At 40.2% G+C, this 22261-nt stretch overlaps 1 protein-coding gene across 3 annotated transcripts in view; it reads left to right on the top strand.

Annotated features, from left to right (window-relative positions):
* LOC139751029 (neutral amino acid uniporter 4-like) overlaps window positions 1-22261 on the top strand; it is a 65159-nt gene that overhangs the window by 19524 nt on the left and 23374 nt on the right. Inside the window, exons 1-4 of one of the 3 annotated variants that reach the window (XM_071666133.1) lie at window positions 993-1076; window positions 8543-8739; window positions 12792-12942; window positions 14199-14405. In XM_071666133.1, coding sequence (XP_071522234.1) covers window positions 8552-8739; window positions 12792-12942; window positions 14199-14405 — 546 coding nt within the window. In that variant the 5' untranslated portion in view covers window positions 993-1076; window positions 8543-8551. Of the gene's footprint in view, window positions 1-992; window positions 1077-1164; window positions 1321-8542; window positions 8740-12791; window positions 12943-14198; window positions 14406-22261 lie in introns of those variants that run through there. The other 2 variants (XM_071666132.1, XM_071666131.1) reach the window with 2 other exon arrangements.

The following is a 22261-nucleotide window of genomic DNA, read 5'->3' on the forward strand; positions in this document are numbered from 1 at the left end:
TCTTGAAGGAAATGTAATAGACTCCTGCTTATTTTCAGTCTGCTTTGAACATATGTATTAATTTAAGGGGTCACATGAATATAACTAACCAGGTTTTCTTGTTTAGGTTAGAATTGGTTAGATTTTGTGCCCCACTAATTTAACCCAGTCTAGAAAAACGTAGAGGGGTGGGGCGAATATACATGGGACCCCATATAAGCTATGAGCATTTTAGATGTTATAATGACGGATCTGTGATTTGTGAAAATTGATTACCAGAATAACCCCAGGGAGACAGGCTAAGCCAAAGTCATTTACTTCCCCCACGACATCCATGTTATTAATCCCACTCTGGTCAGTGTGCTTATCACCATCAACTGCTTATCTGTTACAACCTACCAAATATTCATTCATCTTTGTGTCATATATGAATAGCTGTCAAATATAGTACAAACAAACGAGGTAAATGATTCATGTGTTTGTCCAAATGTTTACCCTCTGTGAAGCTACTTAATTAGGTCGCCAGAGGAGAAAATATGTGGTTAGGTCACCAAATGGGAAACCATGTTAAGATGCACTGTAGGTAGACGTGGTAAGTGTGTCTCCATTTTTGCTCTTGTATCCAGAACTCAAATTGAAATCTCAAATTTCTTCATACTCACACATCTGCTGGTTTATTTCCTAGCATTTCATATATATATATATATATATATATATATATATATATATATATATATATATATATATATATATACAGAGAGAGAGAGAGAGAGAGAGAGAGAGAGAGAGAGAGAGAGAGAGAGAGAGAGAGAGAGAGAGAGAGAGAGAGACGGGGATACATAGATAAGGATAGATAAGCAAAAGATAAATAAGATCTAGGTACATTAGCTTTCACGGTAATGTAATATTTGTATGCCACCCATTAATGTAATAAGACAGTGAAGCAAGAAACAGATACAATCCTTATCAAGTTTGCTGTCAGGGGGAAAATTTGAACCTTCCGCCATCTTGGCTTGAAGCCACGCCATTGGATCAACCTGTACCGCATTCGATGCCATGGCCGCACTGTGGAGAATGAGGCTACGCTATCTTATTATGTATGTCCCGATCTACTCATGGCCAAGTGTTGGTCCACATGAATTCAAAGTTTAAGTGTCCATGGGAAGATAAATGGGGTTAAAAACTAGTGGGCATGAGGTTAAGGGAAAACGTCTCGTAGGCTGGGGTTGGGAGGAGATAAAGGGTTGAGACGTCAGGTAGTAAGAGTTGTGGGGACAACAAAACAAATGTAAATCACCTGTGTTCTACATCGCTTTATTTTACCACTTCAAGGTGTTCAAGGTACGGGATGTACATGTAAATATATTTGAGAGGAACAGGGTACTTCAATCCAGTGTGGTTATGGGTCAGGTTTTATTTCATTCACGTATTTTAGTACCATGTGCTGAGTCTCCTGCCTAAGGTAGGTTGTAACAACCCCTAGGGTTATGATTAAGAGTCATTAGTCATGTTGTGGAGTCCTTCCTCATCTAGGTTACTCTGAGGTTGACTCAAGCCATAGGGCTGGGATCAATACTCGTGAGTGAGTACTCACCAACCCTGAAAAAGTTTTTACCACAAAGAACTTCCTATATATATATATATATATATATATATATATATATATATATATATATATATATATATATTATATATATAAAACTATCATGATTCATTGAAGTCATGAAAATTGACGAGTTATATAAGATTTACCCATTATGCTAATAAGGTATATGCTGGAATTTTCAAAATTTTCAAAATGATAAAAAAAAAAAAAGTTTGCAGTAGTTTGTATGGTATCAAATTAGTATTTTGAACAAGAAATATTCTCAGTGGTATTATTAAACATTAAATACAAGGGATTGGATATTTCAGCATGATAATCACCTGTGTCCACACCTATGAGTTATATATGTAGTAGCTTTGTCATCTCCAGGCATTAATTAGATAGTCATATTTCATATTTTGATGACTAGTATTTGTCACAGCAAATAGTGATATCATTATATATATATATATATCTTTCTTTCAAACTGTTCGCCATTTCCCGCATTAGTGAGGTAGCGTTAAGAACAGAGGACTGGGCCTTTGAGGGAATACCCTCACCTGGCCCAATTCTCTGTTCCTTCTTTTGGAAAATTAAAAAAAAAAACGAGAGGGGAGGATTTCCAGCCCCCCGCTCCCTCCCCTTTTAGTCGCCTTTTACAACACGCAGGGAATACGTGGGAAGTATTCTTTGTCCCCTATATATATTATCCCTGGGGATAGGGGAGAAAGAATACTTCCCACGTATTCCCAGCGTGTCGTAGAAGGCGACTAAAAGGGAAGGGAGCGGGGGGGCTGGAAATCCTCCCCTCTTTTTTTTTTTTTTTTCCCAAAAGAAGGAACAGAGAAGGGGGCCAGGTGAGGGTATTCCCTCAAAGGCCCAGTCCTCTGTACTTAACGCTACCTCGCTATCGCGGGAAATGGCGAATAGTATGAAAAAAAAAAATATATATATATATATATATATATATATATATATATATATATATATATGTATATATATATATATATATATATATATATATATATATATATATATATATATATTGATGACGGGAGCAATAAAGGTGAGATACATGGTCATTGATAGATTGTAGCATAAAGAAGCACTGAATGTAGGATCTTATAGATTTTTTTTTCTACATTTGCTGCAGTGATATTAACTAAAGCATATCATAGAAAATTGTATTTGTTATAATTAGTACAACACTTGTGAGTAAGTGTATTTTGGCAGAATACATAAACAGTGAACTCTGAAACAAAGTAGACACACAATTAAAAGAATAAACGAAAGTGGGCAGGGTATTGAAGGTAACGGAAAACGTGGGGGATGGTGACTGAAAACAAGAAAAAAATGTTTTGGAAGAGAAAATTATCACTTTTGTATGGGGTGGGAATTACCATGTTTTTGGCTTTTATGTAAATATTTAAATGTTATAATCTTTTGCCCTCATCCAATTGCTACTGTTTCAAAGGAAGACTTTTGATCATTCTCATTTGAAAGTTTGAGAGTATTTTTTTTTTCAGATAATGTTTTGTAACCAAAAATTACAGAAATTTAAATTTAAAAACATATTGGTGAACCTTATATTACAAAAACTCAGTAAGTTTTGTTTTTGGATATTATTACCATTTCGGACATCCCGTGAATGTTTGTTAGGTTAGGTTTGGTGTCTTTTGAAAGATCTGACTTTCATTTTTATCACTAACTACTACTACTTGTGATTTTCCCCGCTCAAAGTTTGGTACCCACTGGGGGCCTCCCTCGCTATCCATGGAAAAGGTGGGATATCTCCAAAGGTAGTGATTTGTGGTAGAAACGAAGATCAGAATTGTGTGAAAGACATCAGAAACCATCGGAAAAACATGATTTCAACTTCCAACCAGGTGGATGTCCAAATTAGTAATTTTACCCATTTTTTCTCAAGGAAGTACACAACAACAGTACTGATATATTTCCACTGTAACCTTGAAAATTTAAATAACTTGGCCCCAGATTAAGGTTGGATGAGGTTTTCACATGTTCTACTTGTTGTAATTTGTTTTACTTTGTCTTACCATATTTAACCCTACATTTTCCCCTAGCTTCAAAGTCTCCCCACTTTCAGTAAACTTGTCACAGAATTGGTAAACTTATTTCTGAATGAACTCTACTACTGTAAACTTTCCTATATGAATCTGATGGAGTGATGGTATGTCCTTTGGTATTTATTATTATTTATTTATTTATTTGCTTTGTCGCTGTCTCCCACATTAGCGAGGTAGCGCAAGGAAGCAGACGAAAGAATGGCCCAACCCACCCACATACGCATGTATATACATACACGTCCACACACGCAAATATACATACCTGTACATCTCAATGTATACATATGTATACACACACAGACATATATATATATATACACATGTACGTAATTCATACTGTCTGCCTTTATTTATTCCCATCGTCACCTCCCCACACATGGAATAACAACCCCCTCCCCCCTCATGTGTGTGAGGTAGTACTAGGAAAAGACAACAAAGGCCCCATTCATTCACACTCAGTCTCTAGCTGTCATGTAATGATGCACTGAAACCACAGCTCCCTTTCCTCATCCAGGCCCCACAGAACTTTCCATGGTTTACCCCAGACGCTTCACATGCCCTGGTTCAATCCATTGGCAGCACGTCGACCCCAGTATACCACATCGTTCCAATTCACTCTGTTCCTTGCATGCCTTTCACCCTCCTGCATGTTCAGGCCCCAATCACTCAAAATCTTTTTCACTCCATCTCTCCACCTCCAATTTGGTCTCCCACTTCTCGTTCCCTCCACCTCTGACACATATATCCTCTTGGTCAATCTTTCCTCACTCATTCTCTCCATGTGACCAAACCATATCAAAACACCCTCTTCTGCTCTCTCAACCACACTCTTTTTATTTCCACACATCTCTCTTACCCTTACATTACTTACTCGATCAAACCACCTCACACCACGTCTTGTCCTCAAACATCTCATTTCCAGCACAACCACTCTCCTGCACGCAACTCTATCCATAGCCCACGCCTTGCAACCATACAACATTGTTGGAACGACTATTCCTTCAAACATACCCATTTTTGCTTTCCGAGATAATGTTCTCGATTTCCACACATTCTTCAAGGCTCCCAGAATTTTTGCCCCCTCCCCCACCCATTCACTTCCACTTCCATGGTTCCATCTGCTGCCAGATCCACTCCCAGATATCTAAAACACTTTACTTCCTCCAGTTTTTCTCCATTCAAACTTACCTCCCAATTGACTTGACCCTCAACCCTACTGTACCTAATAACCTTGCTCTTTTTCACATTTACTTGTAACTTTCTTCTCTCACACACTTTACCAAACTCAGTCACCAGCTTCTGCATTTTCTCACTTGAATCAGCCACCAGCGCTGTATCATCAGCAAATAACAACTGACTCACTTCTCAAGCTCTCTCATCCACAACAGACTTCATACTTGCCCCTCTTTCCAAAACTCTTGCATTTACCTCCCAAACAACCCCATTCATAAACAAATTAAACAACCATGGAGACATCACACACTCCTGCCGCAAACCTACATTCACTGAGAACAAATCACTTTCCTCTCTTCCTACACGTACATATGCCTTACATCCTCAATAAAGACTTTTCACTGCTTCTAACAACTTGCCTCCCACACCATATATTCTTAATACCTTCCACAGAGCATCTCTATCAACTCTATCATATGCCTTCTCCAGATCCATAAATGCTACATACAAATCCATTTGCTTTTCTAAGTATTTCTCACATACATTCTTCAAAGCAAACACCTGGTCCACACATCCTCTACCACTTCTGAAACCACACTGCTCTTCCCCAATCTGATGCTCTGTACATTCCTTCACCCTTTCAATCAATACCCTCTCATATAATTTCTCAGGAATACTCAACAAACTTATACCTCTGTAATTTAAGCACTCACCTTTGTCCCCTTTGCCTTTGTACAATGGCACTATGCAAACATTCAGCCAATCCTCAGGCACCTCACCATGAATCTTTTTTTTTTTTTTTTTTTTGCGCTGTCTCCCGCGTTTGCGAGGTAGCGCAAGGAAACAGACGAAAGAAATGGCCCAACCCACCCCCATACACATGTATATACATACACGTCCACACACGCAAATATACATACCTATACATCTCAATGTACACATATATATACACACACAGACACATACATATATACCCATGCACACAATTCACACTGTCTGCCTTTATTCATTCCCATTGCCACCTCACCACACATGGAATACCTTCCCCCTCCCCCTCATGTGTGCGGGGTAGTGCTAGGAAAAGACAACAAAGGCCTCATTCGTTCACACTCAGTCTCTAGCTGTCATGCAATAATGCTCGAAACCACAGCTCCCTTTCCACATCCAGGCCCCACACAGCTTTCCATGGTTTACACCAGACGCTTCACATGCCCTGATTCAATCCACTGACAGCACGTCAACCCCGGTATACCACATCGATCCAATTCACTCTATTCCTTGCCCTCCTTTCACCCTCCTGCATGTTCAGGCCCCGATCACTCAAAATCTTTTTCACTCCATCTTTCCACCTCCAATTTGGTCTCCCACTTCTCTTCGTTCCCTCCACCTCCGACACATATATCCTCTTGGTCAATCTTTCCTCACTCATTCTCTCCATGTGCCCAAACCATTTCAAAACACCCTCTTCTGCTCTATCAACCACGCTCTTTTTATTTCCACACATCCCTCTTACCCTCACATTACTTACTCGATCAAACCACCTCACACCACACACTGTCCTCAAACATCTCATTTCCAGCACATCCACCCTCCTGCGCACAACTCTATCCATAGCCCACGCCTCGCAACCATACAACATTGTTGGAACCACTATTCCTTTAAACATACCCATTTTTGCTTTCCGAGATAATGTTCTCGACTTCCACACATTCTTCAAGGCTCCCAGAATTTTTGCCCCCTCCCCCACCCTATGATTCACTTCCGCTTCCATGGTTCCATCCGCTGCCAGATCCACTCCCAGATATCTAAAACACTTTACTTCCTCCAGTTTTTCTCCATTCAAACTTACTTCCCAATTGACTTGACCCTCAACCCTACTGTACCTAATAACCTTGCTCTTATTCACATTTACTCTTAACTTTCTTCTTTCACACACTTTACCAAACTCAGTCACCAGCTTCTGCAGTTTCTCACATGAATCAGCCACCAGCGCTGTATCATCAGCGAACAACAACTGACTCACTTCCCAAGCTCTCTCATCCCAACAGACTTCATACTTGCCCCTCTTTCCAAAACTCTTGCATTCACCTCCCTAACAACCCCATCCATAAACAAATTAAACAACCATGGAGACATCACACACCCCTGCCGCAAACCTACATTCACTGAGAACCAATCACTTTCCTCTCTTCCTACACGTACACATGCCTTACATCATCGATAAAAACTTTTCACTGCTTCTAACAACTTGCCACCCACACCATATATTCTTAATACCTTCCACAGAGCATCTCTATCAACTCTATCATATGCCTTCTCCAGATCCATAAATGCTACATACAAATCCATTTGCTTTTCTAAGTATTTCTCACATACATTCTTCAAAGCAAACACCTGATCCACACATCCTCTACCACTTCTGAAACCACACTGCTCTTCCCCAATCTGATGCTCTGTACATGCCTTCACCCTCTCAATCAATACCCTCCCATATAGTTTACCAGGAATACTCAACAAACTTATACCTCTGTAATTTAAGCACTCACTCTTATCCCCTTTGCCTTTGTACAATGGCACTATGCATGCATTCCGCCAATCCTCAGGCACCTCACCATGAGTCATACATACATTAAATAACCTTACCAACCAGTCAACAATACAGTCACCCCCTTTTTTAATAAATTCCACTGCAATACCATCCAAACCCGCTGCCTTGCCGGCTTTCATCTTCCGCAAAGCTTTTACTACCTCTTCTCTGTTTACCAAATCATTTTCCCCGACCCTCTCACTTTGCACACCTCCTCGACCAAGACACCCTATATCTGCCACTCTATCATCAAACACATTCAACAAACCTTCAAAATACTCACTCCATCTCCTTCTCACATTACCACTACTTGTTATCACCTCCCCATTTGCGCCCTTCACTGAAGTTCCCATTTGCTCCCTTGTCTTACGCACTTTATTTACCATCTTCCAGAACATCTTTTTATTCTCCCTAGAATTTAATGATACTCTCTCACCCCAACTCTCATTTGCCCTTTTTTTCACCTCTTGCACCTTTCTCTTGACCTCCTGTCTCTTTCTTTTATACATCTCCCACTCAATTGCATTTTTTCCCTGCAAAAATCGTCCAAATGCCTCTCTCTTCTCTTTCACTAATAATCTTACTTCTTCATCCCACCACTCACTACCCTTTCTAATCAACCCACCTCCCACTCTTCTCATGCCACAAGCATCTTTTGCACAATCCATCACTGATTCCCTAAATACATCCCATTCCTCCCCCATTCCCCTTACTTCCATTGTTCTCAGCTTTTTCCATTCTGTACTCAGTCTCTCCTGGTACTTCCTCACACAAGTCTCCTTCCCAAGCTCACTTACTTTCACCACTCTCTTCACCCCAACATTCTCCCTTCTTTTCTGAAAACCTCTACAAATCCTCACCTTCGCCTCCACAAGATAATGATCAGCCATCCCTCCAGTTGCACCTCTCAGCACATTAACATCCAAAAGTCTCTCTTTCGCGCGCCTATCAATTAACATGTAAGTCCTTTGATATAGCTGCGATAATAAACTGAATAGTAGTCCATCTTATTGTCTTAGTTATGTTTTATCTTGGAATTTAGATGTATTATACAAATTTATTTTATTTTTTATGGACCAGCCATGTTTTATCTTGGAAATCTACTGCAGTGTACAAATTTTATTTTATTAGGGACCAGCCATGCCAGGGGGCACACAAGAACACCGCCCATTACTCACAGGGTCAGATCCTAGTCCTGACCCAGAGCAGGGAAAAACATTGGTTTCTCAGAGCTACGATGACCGTAGATCTGATGAAGATGACAATGAAGATGATTCAGGCCTCACGGCTTCTGGTCACCACATTGATGATGCACATCAACAAACCACGTAAGTTTATTTAGTTTTTTGTTTGTTAACTGGTTAAAGATTTAAATTTGATTTACTCATGGACTCGTGGATTACATATTTAGGATATTAGTGCTTTTGTGCCAATCTGTGACTCACCAGGACAAAGCATTTTGTGGAAGATTTTTCATATGTTCCAATTATGTTGGCCTTGCCCTTAACATTTACTTGTTGGCAGTTAACCAGTGCAAACAAATATCAGCTCTGTTGACAGATTCCACAAGCAGTTGGTATCTTCTCACTTGGTACCTCCTCATCAACCAAGCGCTCTGAAAACCTTTACCCTTGTGACGTTTGATGAGTGGAGAAAAGACATTTTCAAGGAGGGCTATGATTTAGCAAAAGATTTTTGTGATTTTGAGGCTGTTCGTTGAGATGGCTGGCTTTGCTTTTTTTAAGCTCTGCTGACATTAACTTTTCACTGGATTGGTATTAAGTATTTTGTCTAACTTCTGCTGATATAGATATTTGACTTATGCCTATTCCTAGAGTAGGACAACAGGTTTTAGATAGCATCAGCAGTGAGTCATTTTGTTATAAATCAGATATTATGATTGATATCTAGTCCTGGATTGGGGTGGCATTATATGATAAGTACAAGCAAACAGTAATACAATAAAGATGTCCCACCACTAAGTCAGCTTAATGTGACCTCATGGCTATTGGTTATATTACAAGAAGCTTACCAATAAAAAAAATGCTGTGTTGCATAGTAGTGAGTTAGATATTCAAAAGTGTTTTCCTGCTCTTATAACTTATTTTCAAACCAGTGCTCACCATCTTAAATGCATTTGTATAAAGTCAGGTTTAATGCCAAGTCAAGGGTAATGTTAGAAATGTAAGCTGGGATTCAGTAACTAGGAACCTTTGACAGGACAGGATTATCTGTATTTGTAGTATTTATACCTGGAATGTCTAGTTTTTTATGGATGCATTAGAAAATGAGTGTATCTTATTGAGGCATTTCTCATAAAGGATGACTATTTTTTTTTTTTTTTTTTTTTTTTTTGGCTTTGTCGCTGTCTCCCGCGTTTGCGAGGTAGCGCAAGGAAACAGACGAAAGAAATGGCCCAACCCACCCCCATACACATGTATATACATACGTCCACACACGCAAATATACATACCTACACAGCTTTCCATGGTTTACCGCAGACGCTTCACATGCCTTGATTCAATCCACTGACAGCACGTCAACCCCGGTATACCACATCGCTCCAATTCACTCTATTCCTTGCCCTCCTTTCACCCTCCTGCATGTTCAGGCCCCGATCACACAAAATCTTTTTCACTCCATCTTTCCACCTCCAATTTGGTCTCCCTCTTCTCCTCGTTCCCTCCACCTCTGACACATATATTCTCATGGTCAATCTTTCCTCACTCATTCTTTCCATGTGCCCGAACCATTTCAAAACACCCTCTTCTGCTCTCTCAACCACGCTCTTTTTATTTCCACACATCTCTCTTACCCTTACGTTACTTACTCGATCAAACCACCTCACACCACATATTGTCCTCAAACATCTCATTTCCAGCACATCCATCCTCCTGCGCACAACTCTATCCATAGCCCACGTCTCGCAACCATACAACATTGTTGGAACCACTATTCCTTCAAACATACCCATTTTTGCTTTCCGAGATAATGTTCTCGACTTCCACACATTCTTCAAGGCTCCCAGAATTTTCGCCCCCTCCCCCACCCTATGATCCACTTCCGCTTCCATGGTTCCATCCGCTGCCAGATCCACTCCCAGATATCTAAAACACTTCACTTCCTCCAGTTTTTCTCCATTCAAACTTACCTCCCAATTGACTTGACCCTCAACCCTACTGTACCTAATAACCTTGCTCTTATTCACATTTACTCTTAACTTTCTTCTTTCACACACTTTACCAAACTCAGTCACCAGCTTCTGCAGTTTCTCACATGAATCAGCCACCAGCGCTGTATCATCAGCGAACAACAACTGACTCACTTCCCAAGCTCTCTCATCCCCAACAGACTTCATACTTGCCCCTCTTTCCAAAACTCTTGCATTCACCTCCCTAACAACCCCATCCATAAACAAATTAAACAACCATGGAGACATCACACACCCCTGCTGCAAACCTACGTTCACTGAGAACCAATCACTTTCCTCTCTTCCTACACGTATACATGCCTTACATCCTCGATAAAAGCTTTTCACTGCTTCTAACAACTTGCCTCCCACACCATATATTCTTAATACCTTCCACAGAGCATCTCTATCAACTCTATCATATGCCTTCTCCAGATCCATAAATGCTACATACAAATCCATTTGCTTTTCTAAGTATTTCTCACATACATTCTTCAAAGCAAACACCTGATCCACACATCCTCTACCACTTCTGAAACCACACTGCTCTTCCCCAATCTGATGCTCTGTACATGCCTTCTTCCTCTCAGTCAATATCCTCCCATATAATTTACCAGGAATACTCAACAAACTTATACCTCTGTAATTTGAGCACTCACTCTTATCCCCTTTGCCTTTGTACAATGGCACTATGCACGCATGACTATTTTTGTATTAGATATAAGTCTTCCATGGTTAAATGGAGCAGTACCCTTTGATCACTGGAGATCAAATTTTCAGAGGTTGTTGCTGTAAGACCCAAGTACTCTACATCTTTTAGAGAGTTAGAGAGCTCAGATTTGTTTGTAAGTTTGTAAAGTCATTTGTTCAAGACCCATTTGACACAGTGTGAACTCTTTTTAAGTAAACTAGTAGCATCTCCTGCCATAGAGTCAGGATAATTATTTATCTTTCTGCAAATGAGTTGTAAATTACCATTTTCTACTTTTTTATGATGACTGTTACTTGTTTCTTGGTTGCAGTATATTTATATTATCTTTAGCTGTGTATTGGAGCTGTGGTTTCGGTGCTTTATACACGACAGCTAGAGACTGAGTGTGAATGAATGCGGCCTTAGTTGTCTTTTCCTAGCGCTACCTCGCACGCATGCGGGGGGAAGGGATTGTCATTTCGTGTGTGGCAGGGTGGTGACAGGAATGAATAAAGGCAGCAAGTATGAATTAAGTACATGTGTATATATGTTTATTTACTTATTATTTATTATTATACTTTGTCGCTGTCTCCTGCGTTAGCGAGGTAGTGCAAGGAAACAGACTAAAGAATGGCCTAACCCACCCACATACACATTTATATACATACACGTCCACACGTGCACTTATACATACCTATACATCTCAACGTATACATATATATACACACACAGACTTATACATATATACACATGTACATAATTCATACTGTATACACATATACAGACATATATATATGTATATGTCTGTATATGTATATGTATGTATACGTTGAAATGTATAGGTATGTATATGTGTGTGTGTGTGTGGACGTGTATGTATATACATCTGTATATACGTGGGTTGGGCCATTCTTTCGTCTGTTTCCTTGCGTTACCTCACTAACGTGGGAGACAGCGACAAAGTATAATAAATGATATAAATATAGCTGTGTATTACTATTTTTCTTGGAGATACTTTGTGGCAGAAAGGAAATAATTATCAGCTTCACATGTAGATAAGTGGCTGTTTAAATATTTGTTATTAGTTTATTTGAGTGCATGAAATTGTTTTAGGGTGAAGCAGTTGAGTTTTGCACTGATGCAAGGAAGGTATGAAGGATTACATTTAGCCATCACCATGTGCTGCTAGGAGACCAGGCTCTTCTTTTGCTAGTATGTTCCTGTCAGTTACTATGGCTGCTTCTTCAGTGATCCCAATGGGGAGGAGAAAGACATGGTGATTGTTTTTGTTTCTAAGGGCCTTGATTGGCTTGTGATTGGAAGATAGGTGTTGAAAAGTGTAGATTATGATTTCTTTATTTTACAGTATATTGTTTTGGACAGATTGCTGAACATATGTCCTTTAAGCTTCCCCTGTCAGTGCAGATTTTAGTCTTTTTACTAGAAATAAGTTTATTGTGTATTTGATTGTAATTCTAATAGATTATGACTTTCTTCAGAAACTGTGAAACATTGATTCACCTCATTAAGGGAAATATCGGCACAGGCATTCTTGCTATGCCAGATGCTCTCAAGAACTCTGGGCTCTTTACTGGTACAGCTTTGCTACCTTTCATAGCTCTCATCTGCATCCATTGTATGCATATGCTGGTAAGTTGTTTAGATTTACTCTTGTGAAACATATTTATAATGTAACATGACCTCATATTGATATGAACTCTGTCCAACACCACTTGATTATGTTTTTGCTCATTGATTCAACATTTGTGAAGAATGAAAAGCTATGAACATGAAGTAGCTAGCTCATACACATGTTTGTCAGGTAATAGTGCAGTATGCACTCAGATATAAGTCAGCTCAAGAAAAGCAAGAACATATAAGTGAAGACAAAGGTGTCACAGCCAGTCACTGTGGAGCAATATAATACCCTTCAACCAATAACAGCTTTCATCATAATGACTGTCAGCTTACCACAGTGCATGTCATATGCTTCTGTTAGCTTATGTTGTTCCATTTATGCTGTGATGTAATGCCTTATGCTGGACATTATTTTGGTGCAACATCCAAAAGAATAAAGCATAGTCAAATATTGTACGTCATGACCTGTATATGGATTGTAAAACTTCCAGTGATGAAGCTGGGGATGTAGTCACTATAGCTATCATACTATGACTAAGGCTATTTTCTTTCTTATGGGTGAATGTATCATGGTTCTTGGCAGCTTATAGTTACCCTAGCAAATCCACCGGTGCACTTTTTAAATGTCCTGTTTCAAGGAACAAATGTTGGGTCGCATATGGAAAGGCAAACCTATGGAAGCTGTGCTCCAAAAGGGTATGCTATTTCATTATTCCTATAGAAAATTGGGTTTTGAGAAGTAATGTTTAATAGGTTTTTCAAGATGAAGATAGACATTTACTTAAGTTTTAATGGAGTTAGTAAGAGAATCTAATTTCTTTTGAGAATACAGAAGTCTTATGGCCATAGTAAGTTTAATTTGATTCTTGTAGAATAGATATTAAGCACATATTTAATGTTATTGTATTATTATATATCAGAAGGGTCTCTGAATACATAATGCTTGACACATGTATTTAGTAGGATTTCTGTACTTTAAAAATTCTGTGGGAAAACTACCAAATTAAATGCCTTGGATCAGTAACTCAGCCAGTAAGAGGAACTCTTTAGATAGTGTATATGGAATCTTTTTTTTACATTAGTGCGTTACTTTACGTATTAAGTGTCCAAAAGACTTGTGCCTTTGATGGTAATAGTCTGTCCTAGAGGGGTGAATGAGGATGCAGGTTGAATGATTTAGTGTAATTTTTTTCAGTGAAAAGTGCTTTGTCATGAAGAATGAGCATCAGCTTTCAGAATTTTTTTTATCCTCTTTTTCTCTCAATCAGGTTAATTGTGCCCATGAACTAAAGGAGAGACTAGGCATAAATGGACTAGACTATGCTGAAGTTGGCTACCATGCCTTTTCCACGGGTCCAGCCTCCCTTCGCCAATTTGCATCCACAGCACGCTCAATACTCAACTCATTTCTTACGATAACACAGTTAGGATTCTGTTGTGTTTATGTCGTGTTCATGGCTGCTAATATTAAACAGGTAAAGTTTCAAACATTTTTAGAAGTACTAATATCTTGTATGTACATGATTTATCTCATAGAAATTAGTGCATAATTGAAATTTGTAGCATGAGATACATAGACTGATGTGTGAGAAAGTGCCCTCTGTATACAAAGCAAAGATGATTGATATTCATGTGAAGGTCAGAAGTCTGGAATTGCTGTGCATGCTGAATCATCAGACTATCATGTGGGTGATTTTTTTTTCTTCAATTAGATATCATTGAGAAATGGATTCAGGATAGGTGAAGTATCAAAACCAGGTAATAGTGATCATATCTACAAGATGAGTGTGGTTGAGAGAGCAGAAGAGGGTGGTTTAAAATGGTTTGGTCACATGGAGAGAATGAGTGAGGAAAGATTGACCAAGAGGATATATGTGTCAGAGGTGGAGGGAACTAGGAGAAATGGGAGACCAAATTGGAGGTGGAAAGATGGAGTGAAAAAGATTTTGAGTGATCGGGGCCTGAACATGCAGGAGGGTGAAAGGCGTGCAAGGAATAGAGTGAATTGGAACGATGTGGTATACTGGGGTCGACGTGCTGTCAATGGATTGAACCAGGGCAAGTGGAGCGTCTGGGGTAAACCATGGAAAGTTCTGTGGGGCCTGGATGTGGAAAGGGAGCTGTGGTTTCGGTGCATTATTACATGACAGCTAGAGACTGAGTGTGAACGAATGTGGCCTTTGTTGTCTTTTCCTAGCACTACCTCGCGCACATGACAGGGGAGGGGGTTGTTATTTCATGTGTGGCGGGGTGGCGATGGGAATGAATAAAGGCAGACAGTATGAATTATGTACATTTGTATATATGTATATGTCTGTGTGTGTATATATATGTATACGTTGAGATGTATAGGTATGTATATTTGTGTGTGTGGACGTGTATGTATATACATGTGTATGTGGGTGGGTTGGGCCATTCTTTCATCTGTTTCCTTGCACTACCTTGCTAATGCGGGAGACAGCGACAAAGCAAAATAAATAAATAAATAATCTACAAGAAGAAAAGAAAAGGAAGAGACAAAGCATGAATCATGAAAGATTGTTAGATTGAAGATGATATTTGATGTCATTGGAAGGATAATGGAATCAGATTAGAGATGGAAACAAAGAAACTGAGGAATCAGGTTAAAGATCATGAAAGGTGTCGTGAGATAAGAGAGGAACTTACGGATCTGAAAAATATAGGCAATGGATATGAGCAAAGATTCAGTTTAGTTGAAGGTATTGAGAAGGTATATAATCAGAAGAGAGATGGCAAATTCAGTAAAATGATAGTGTCACATGGGTCTTTTCTAGATATCGTAGAGGCTAGTTAAGTATAAGAAATGACTGTAATGTATACAGAAGATATTGAAATAGTAGGTAGGAAGATGCTGTAGGAGTAGTTTAAAATAGTGGGCAGGGAGGTGCAGTAGCAATTTCAGTAGCTGATCAGCTGACAGCATGAAAATTAATGTTGTTGAACATAGGTCAGGGGTCATATAAACAGAGGTACACAGGAAATTAAGTGAAGTTGTGGGAAGAATGATATGCTCTGTTAGTGGTTGAGCAATAAAGGAGGTTTATAGCCTAGTTAATGAAAGGTTTAGACACGTGCAGAGCATAAAGGACCAATGCTTGTTAGCTAAAAGGGAGATTTTTTTTAGAAAGTCAGAGATAGAAGTAAAGCTCTAAGGGATCTAGCTGAATAGTAGGTGACACCAAAATTAGAAAGATTGGCAAAGCAGGTTGATAGATGTAAATCACTGATTATTGTTGTTTTAAAACCCATACACTAGATGAATAAGAAAGGAGAAAGAAAGAAGGAAAGTTTATCAAAAGAGGCTATACAAATGTCATAGAAAATTTTATTGATAAAGGAAAAGAATTGATATGTCCTTACATGTGTGGGAGGCATGTGAGGACAGGAATAAGAAGAGACTCTTTTTGCCATGGCCACTCCCTTGATGGTAGTTCCCAGAGGGATTGGGCATCAGAGATATAGATAGAAGAATTGGTGGTAATAATATAAGTATAAGGGATGATCAGTTATTATGTTTGATTTAGAGTTATCTAGTTAGGAGGTACTTAGGTAAGCTAAGAAACTTTAAGACAAAGTGAAATTCAGCTGGGTATTCATTGGATATGGTGAGAGGAAGAGAGGGGAATAAAAGCAAAGGAGATAAAAAACTGGACACACCTAATGAACAACTGGACAGAGCGACCTCACCAACACTGCAGAAAGGTCAAAAGTGTCAAGGGACTTTAATGGTGGATTGATGGTAATGATAATGTTGATGGATTAGCAGTTAATGATAAAGAACTGGAATTCAAGGATTGTGTAAGGGAGACTACACCTGATATTGTTTTGGAAACAAAGCTTACTAAAGAGATGAGAATGAAATCACACCATTGCTATCCCAAAGGGTACATGATAGTATGAAGGGAAATAGAAGGCAAAGGAAATAGTGGAGAATGGCCCATTCATGCAATACATAATGGAGAAGAACTGTAGGAAAGAAGTATATTATAATGTTGATATTATATAATCCTCCTAAAGAATATTGATGATCCAGAACAAATATACAATGAAGAAGATGAAGGACCAATTATTGTGATCCATTGTGCATTAGAACATACACTTTTCATAGATAATGGGGATTTCAATTATAAGGAGAAAGAATGGGGAAATTTGGACTTGTATGGGAAAAATGGAATCATGGAGATACATGTTTTAAGAATGTTTATTTATTTATTTTGCTTTGTCGCTGTCTCCCGCGTTAGCGAGGTAGTGCAAGGAAACAGATGAAAGAATGGCCCAACCCACCCACATACACATGTATATACATACACATCCACACCCGCAAATATACATACCTATACATCTCAATGAATACATATATATACAAACACAGACATATACATATATACACATGTACATAATTCATGCTGTCTGCCTTTATTCATTCCCATCGCCACCCCGCCACACATGGAATAACAACCCCCTCCCCCCTCGTGTGTGAGGTAGCGCTAGGAAATGACAACAAAGGCCCCATTCGTTCACACTCAGACTCTAACTGTCATGTAATAATGCACCGAAACCACAGCTCCCTTTCCACATCCAGGCCCCACAGAACTTTCCATGGTTTACCCCAGACGCTTCACATGCCCTGGTTCAATCCATTGACAGCACATCGACCCCAGTATACCACGTCATTCCAATTCACTCTATTCCTTGCATGCCTTTCACCCTCCTGCATGTTCAGGCCCCGATCACTCAAAATCTTTTTCACTCCATCTTTCCACCTCCAATTTGGTCTCCCACTTCTCCTAGTTCCCTCCACCTCTGACACATATATCCTCTTGGTCAATCTTTCCTCACTCATTCTCTCCATGTGACCAAACCATTTCAAAACACCCTCTTCTGCTCTCTCAACCACACTCTTTTTATTACCTCACATCTCTCTTACCCTATTATTACTTACTCGATCAAACCATCTCACACCACATATTGCCCTCAAACATCTCATTTCCAGCACATCCACCCTCCTGCGCACAACTCTATCCATAGCCCACGCCTCGCAACCATACAACATTGTTGGAACCACTATTCCTTCAAGCATACCCATTTTTGCTTTCCGAGATAATGTTCTCGACTTCCACACATTCTTCAAGGCTCCCAGAATTTTCACCCCCTCCCCCACCCTATGATTCACTTCCACTTCCATGGTTCCATCCGCTGCCAAATCCACTCCCAGATATCTAAAACACTTCACTTCCTCTAGTTTTTCTCCATTCAAACTTACCTCCCAGTTGACTTGACCCTCAACCCTACTGTACCTAATAACCTTACTCTTATTCACATTTACTCTCAAGTTTCTTCTTTCACACACTTTACCAAACTCAGTCACCAGCTTCTGCAGTTTCTCACGTGAATCAGCCACCAGCGCTGTATCATCAGCGAACAACAACTGACTCACTTCCCAAGCTCTTTCATCCACAACAGACTGCATACTTGCCCCTCTTTCCAAAACTCTTGCATTCACCTCCCTAACAACCCCATCCATAAACAAATTAAACAACCATGGAGACATCACACACCCCTGCAGCAAACCTACATTCACTGAGAACAAATCACTTTCCTCTCTTCCCACACGTACACATGCCTTACATCCTTGATAAAAACTTTTCACTGCTTCTAACAACTTGCCTCCCACACCATATATCCTTAATACCTTCCACAGAGCATCTCTATCAACTCTATCATATGCCTTCTCCAGATCCATAAATGCTACATACAAATCCATTTGCTTTTCTAAGTATTTCTCATACATTCTTCAAAGCAAACACCTGATCCACACATCCTCTACCACTTCTGAAACCACACTGCTCTTCCCCAGTCTGATACTCTGTACATGCCTTCACCCTCTCAATCAATACCCTCCCATATAATTTCTCAGGAATACTCAACAAACTTATACCTCTGTAATTTGAGCACTCACCTTTGTCCCCTTTCCCTTTGTACAATGGCACTATGCAAGCATTCCGCCAATCCTCAGGCGCCCCACCATGAATCATACATACATTAAATAACCTTACCAACCAGTGAACAATACAGTCTCCCCCTTTTTTAATAAATTCCACTGCAATACCATCCAAACCCGCAGCCTTGCCGGTTTTCATCTTCCGCAACGCTTTTTCTACCTCTTCTCTGTTTACCAAATCATTTTCCGTAACCCTCTCACTTTGCACACCACCTCGACCAAAACACCCTATATCTGCCACTCTATCATCAAACACATTCAACAAACCTTCAAAATACTCACTCCATCTCCTTCTCACCTCCCCATTAGCCCCCTTCACTGAAGTTCCCATTTGTTCCCTTGTCTTACGCACTTTATTTACCTCCTTCCAAAACATCTCTTTATTTTCCCTAAAATTTGATGATACTCTCTCACCCCAACTCTCATTTGCCCTCTTTTTCACCTCTTGCACCTTTCTCTTGACCTCCTGCCTCTTTCTTTTATACATCTCCCACTCATTTGCATTATTTCCCTGCAAAAATCGTCCAAATGCCTCTCTCTTCTCTTTCACTAATAATCTTACTTCTTCATCCCACCACTCACTACCCTTTCTAACCTGCCCACCTCCCACCCTTCTCATGCCACAAGCATCTTTTGCGCAATCCATCACTGATTCCCTAAATACCTCCCATTCCTCCCCCACTCCCCTTACGTCCTTTGTTCTCACTTTTTTCCATTCTGTATTCAGTCTCTCCTGGTACTTCCTCACACAAGTCTCCTTCCCAGGCTCACTTACTCTCACCACTCTCTTCACCCCAACATTCTCTCTTCTTTTCTGAAAACCTCTACAAATCTTCACCTTCGCCTCCACAAGATAATGATCAGACATCCCTCCAGTTGCACCTCTCGGCACATTAACATCCAAAAGTCTCTCTTTCGAGCGCCTGTCAATTAGCACATAATCCAATAACGCTCTCTGGCCATCTCTCCTACTTACATACGTATACTTATGTATATCTCTCTGTTTAAACCAGGTATTCCCAATCACCAGTCCTCTTTCAGCACATAAATCTACAAGCTCTTCACCATTTCCATTTACAACACTGAACACCCCATGTATACCAATTATTCCCTCAACTGCCACATTACTCACCTTTGCATTCAAATCACCCATCACTATAACCCGGTCTCGTGCATCAAAACCACTAACACACTCATTCAGCTGCTCCCAAAACACTTGTCTCTAATGATCTTTCATCTGATGCCCAGGTGCATTTTTTTTTTTTTTTTTTTCTCGCTGTCTCCCGCGTTTGCGAGGTAGCGCAAGGAAACAGACGAAAGAAATGGCCCAACCCACCCCCATACACATGTATATACATACGTCCACACACGCAAATATACATACCTACACAGCTTTCCATGGTTTACCCCAGACGCTTCACATGCCTTGATTCAATCCACTGACAGCACGTCAACCCCGGTATACCACATCGCTCCAATTCACTCTATTCCTTGCCCTCCTTTCACCCTCCTGCATGCTCAGGCCCCGATCACGCAAAATCTTTTTCACTCCATCTTTCCACCTCCAATTTGGTCTCCCTCTTCTCCTCGTTCCCTCCACCTCCGACACATATATTCTCTTGGTCAATCTTTCCTCACTCATTCTCTCCATGTGCCCGAACCATTTCAAAACACCCTCTTCTGCTCTCTCAACCATGCTCTTTTTATTTCCACACATCTCTCTTACCCTTACGTTACTTACTCGATCAAACCACCTCACACCACACATTGTCCTCAAACATCTCATTTCCAGCACATCCATCCTCCTGCGCACAACTCTATCCATAGCCCACGCCTCGCAACCATACAACATTGTTGGAACCACTATTCCTTCAAACATACCCATTTTTGCTTTCCGAGATAATGTTCTCGACTTCCACACATTCTTCAAGGCTCCCAGAATTTTCGCCCCCTCCCCCACCCTATGATCCACTTCCGCTTCCATGGTTCCATCCGCTGCCAGATCCACTCCCAGATATCTAAAACACTTCACTTCCTCCAGTTTTTCTCCATTCAAACTCACCTCCCAATTGACTTGACCCTCAACCCTACTGTACCTAATAACCTTGCTCTTATTCACATTTACTCTTAACTTTCTTCTTTCACACACTTTACCAAACTCAGTCACCAGCTTCTGCAGTTTCTCACATGAATCAGCCACCAGCGCTGTATCATCAGCGAACAACAACTGACTCACTTCCCAAGCTCTCTCATCCCCAACAGACTTCATACTTGCCCCTCTTTCCAAAACTCTTGCATTCACTTCCCTAACAACCCCATCCATAAACAAATTAAACAACCATGGAGACATCACACACCCCTGCAGCAAACCTACATTCACTGAGAACAAATCACTTTCCTCTCTTCCCACACGTACACATGCCTTACATCCTTGATAAAAACTTTTCACTGCTTCTAACAACTTGCCTCCCACACCATATATCCTTAATACCTTCCACAGAGCATCTCTATCAACTCTATCATATGCCTTCTCCAGATCCATAAATGCTACATACAAATCCATTTGCTTTTCTAAGTATTTCTCATACATTCTTCAAAGCAAACACCTGATCCACACATCCTCTACCACTTCTGAAACCACACTGCTCTTCCCCAGTCTGATACTCTGTACATGCCTTCACCCTCTCAATCAATACCCTCCCATATAATTTCTCAGGAATACTCAACAAACTTATACCTCTGTAATTTGAGCACTCACCTTTGTCCCCTTTCCCTTTGTACAATGGCACTATGCAAGCATTCCGCCAATCCTCAGGCGCCCCACCATGAATCATACATACATTAAATAACCTTACCAACCAGTGAACAATACAGTCTCCCCCTTTTTTAATAAATTCCACTGCAATACCATCCAAACCCGCAGCCTTGCCGGTTTTCATCTTCCTGCAACGCTTTTTCTACCTCTTCTCTGTTTACCAAATCATTTTCCGTAACCCTCTCACTTTGCACACCACCTCGACCAAAACACCCTATATCTGCCACTCTATCATCAAACACATTCAACAAACCTTCAAAATACTCACTCCATCTCCTTCTCACCTCCCCATTAGCCCCCTTCACTGAAGTTCCCATTTGTTCCCTTGTCTTACGCACTTTATTTACCTCCTTCCAAAACATCTCTTTATTTTCCCTAAAATTTGATGATACTCTCTCACCCCAACTCTCATTTGCCCTCTTTTTCACCTCTTGCACCTTTCTCTTGACCTCCTGCCTCTTTCTTTTATACATCTCCCACTCATTTGCATTATT

The sequence above is a fragment of the Panulirus ornatus genome, chromosome 10 (genome assembly GCF_036320965.1).
Source record: "Panulirus ornatus isolate Po-2019 chromosome 10, ASM3632096v1, whole genome shotgun sequence".
NCBI lineage: Eukaryota > Metazoa > Arthropoda > Malacostraca > Decapoda > Palinuridae > Panulirus > Panulirus ornatus.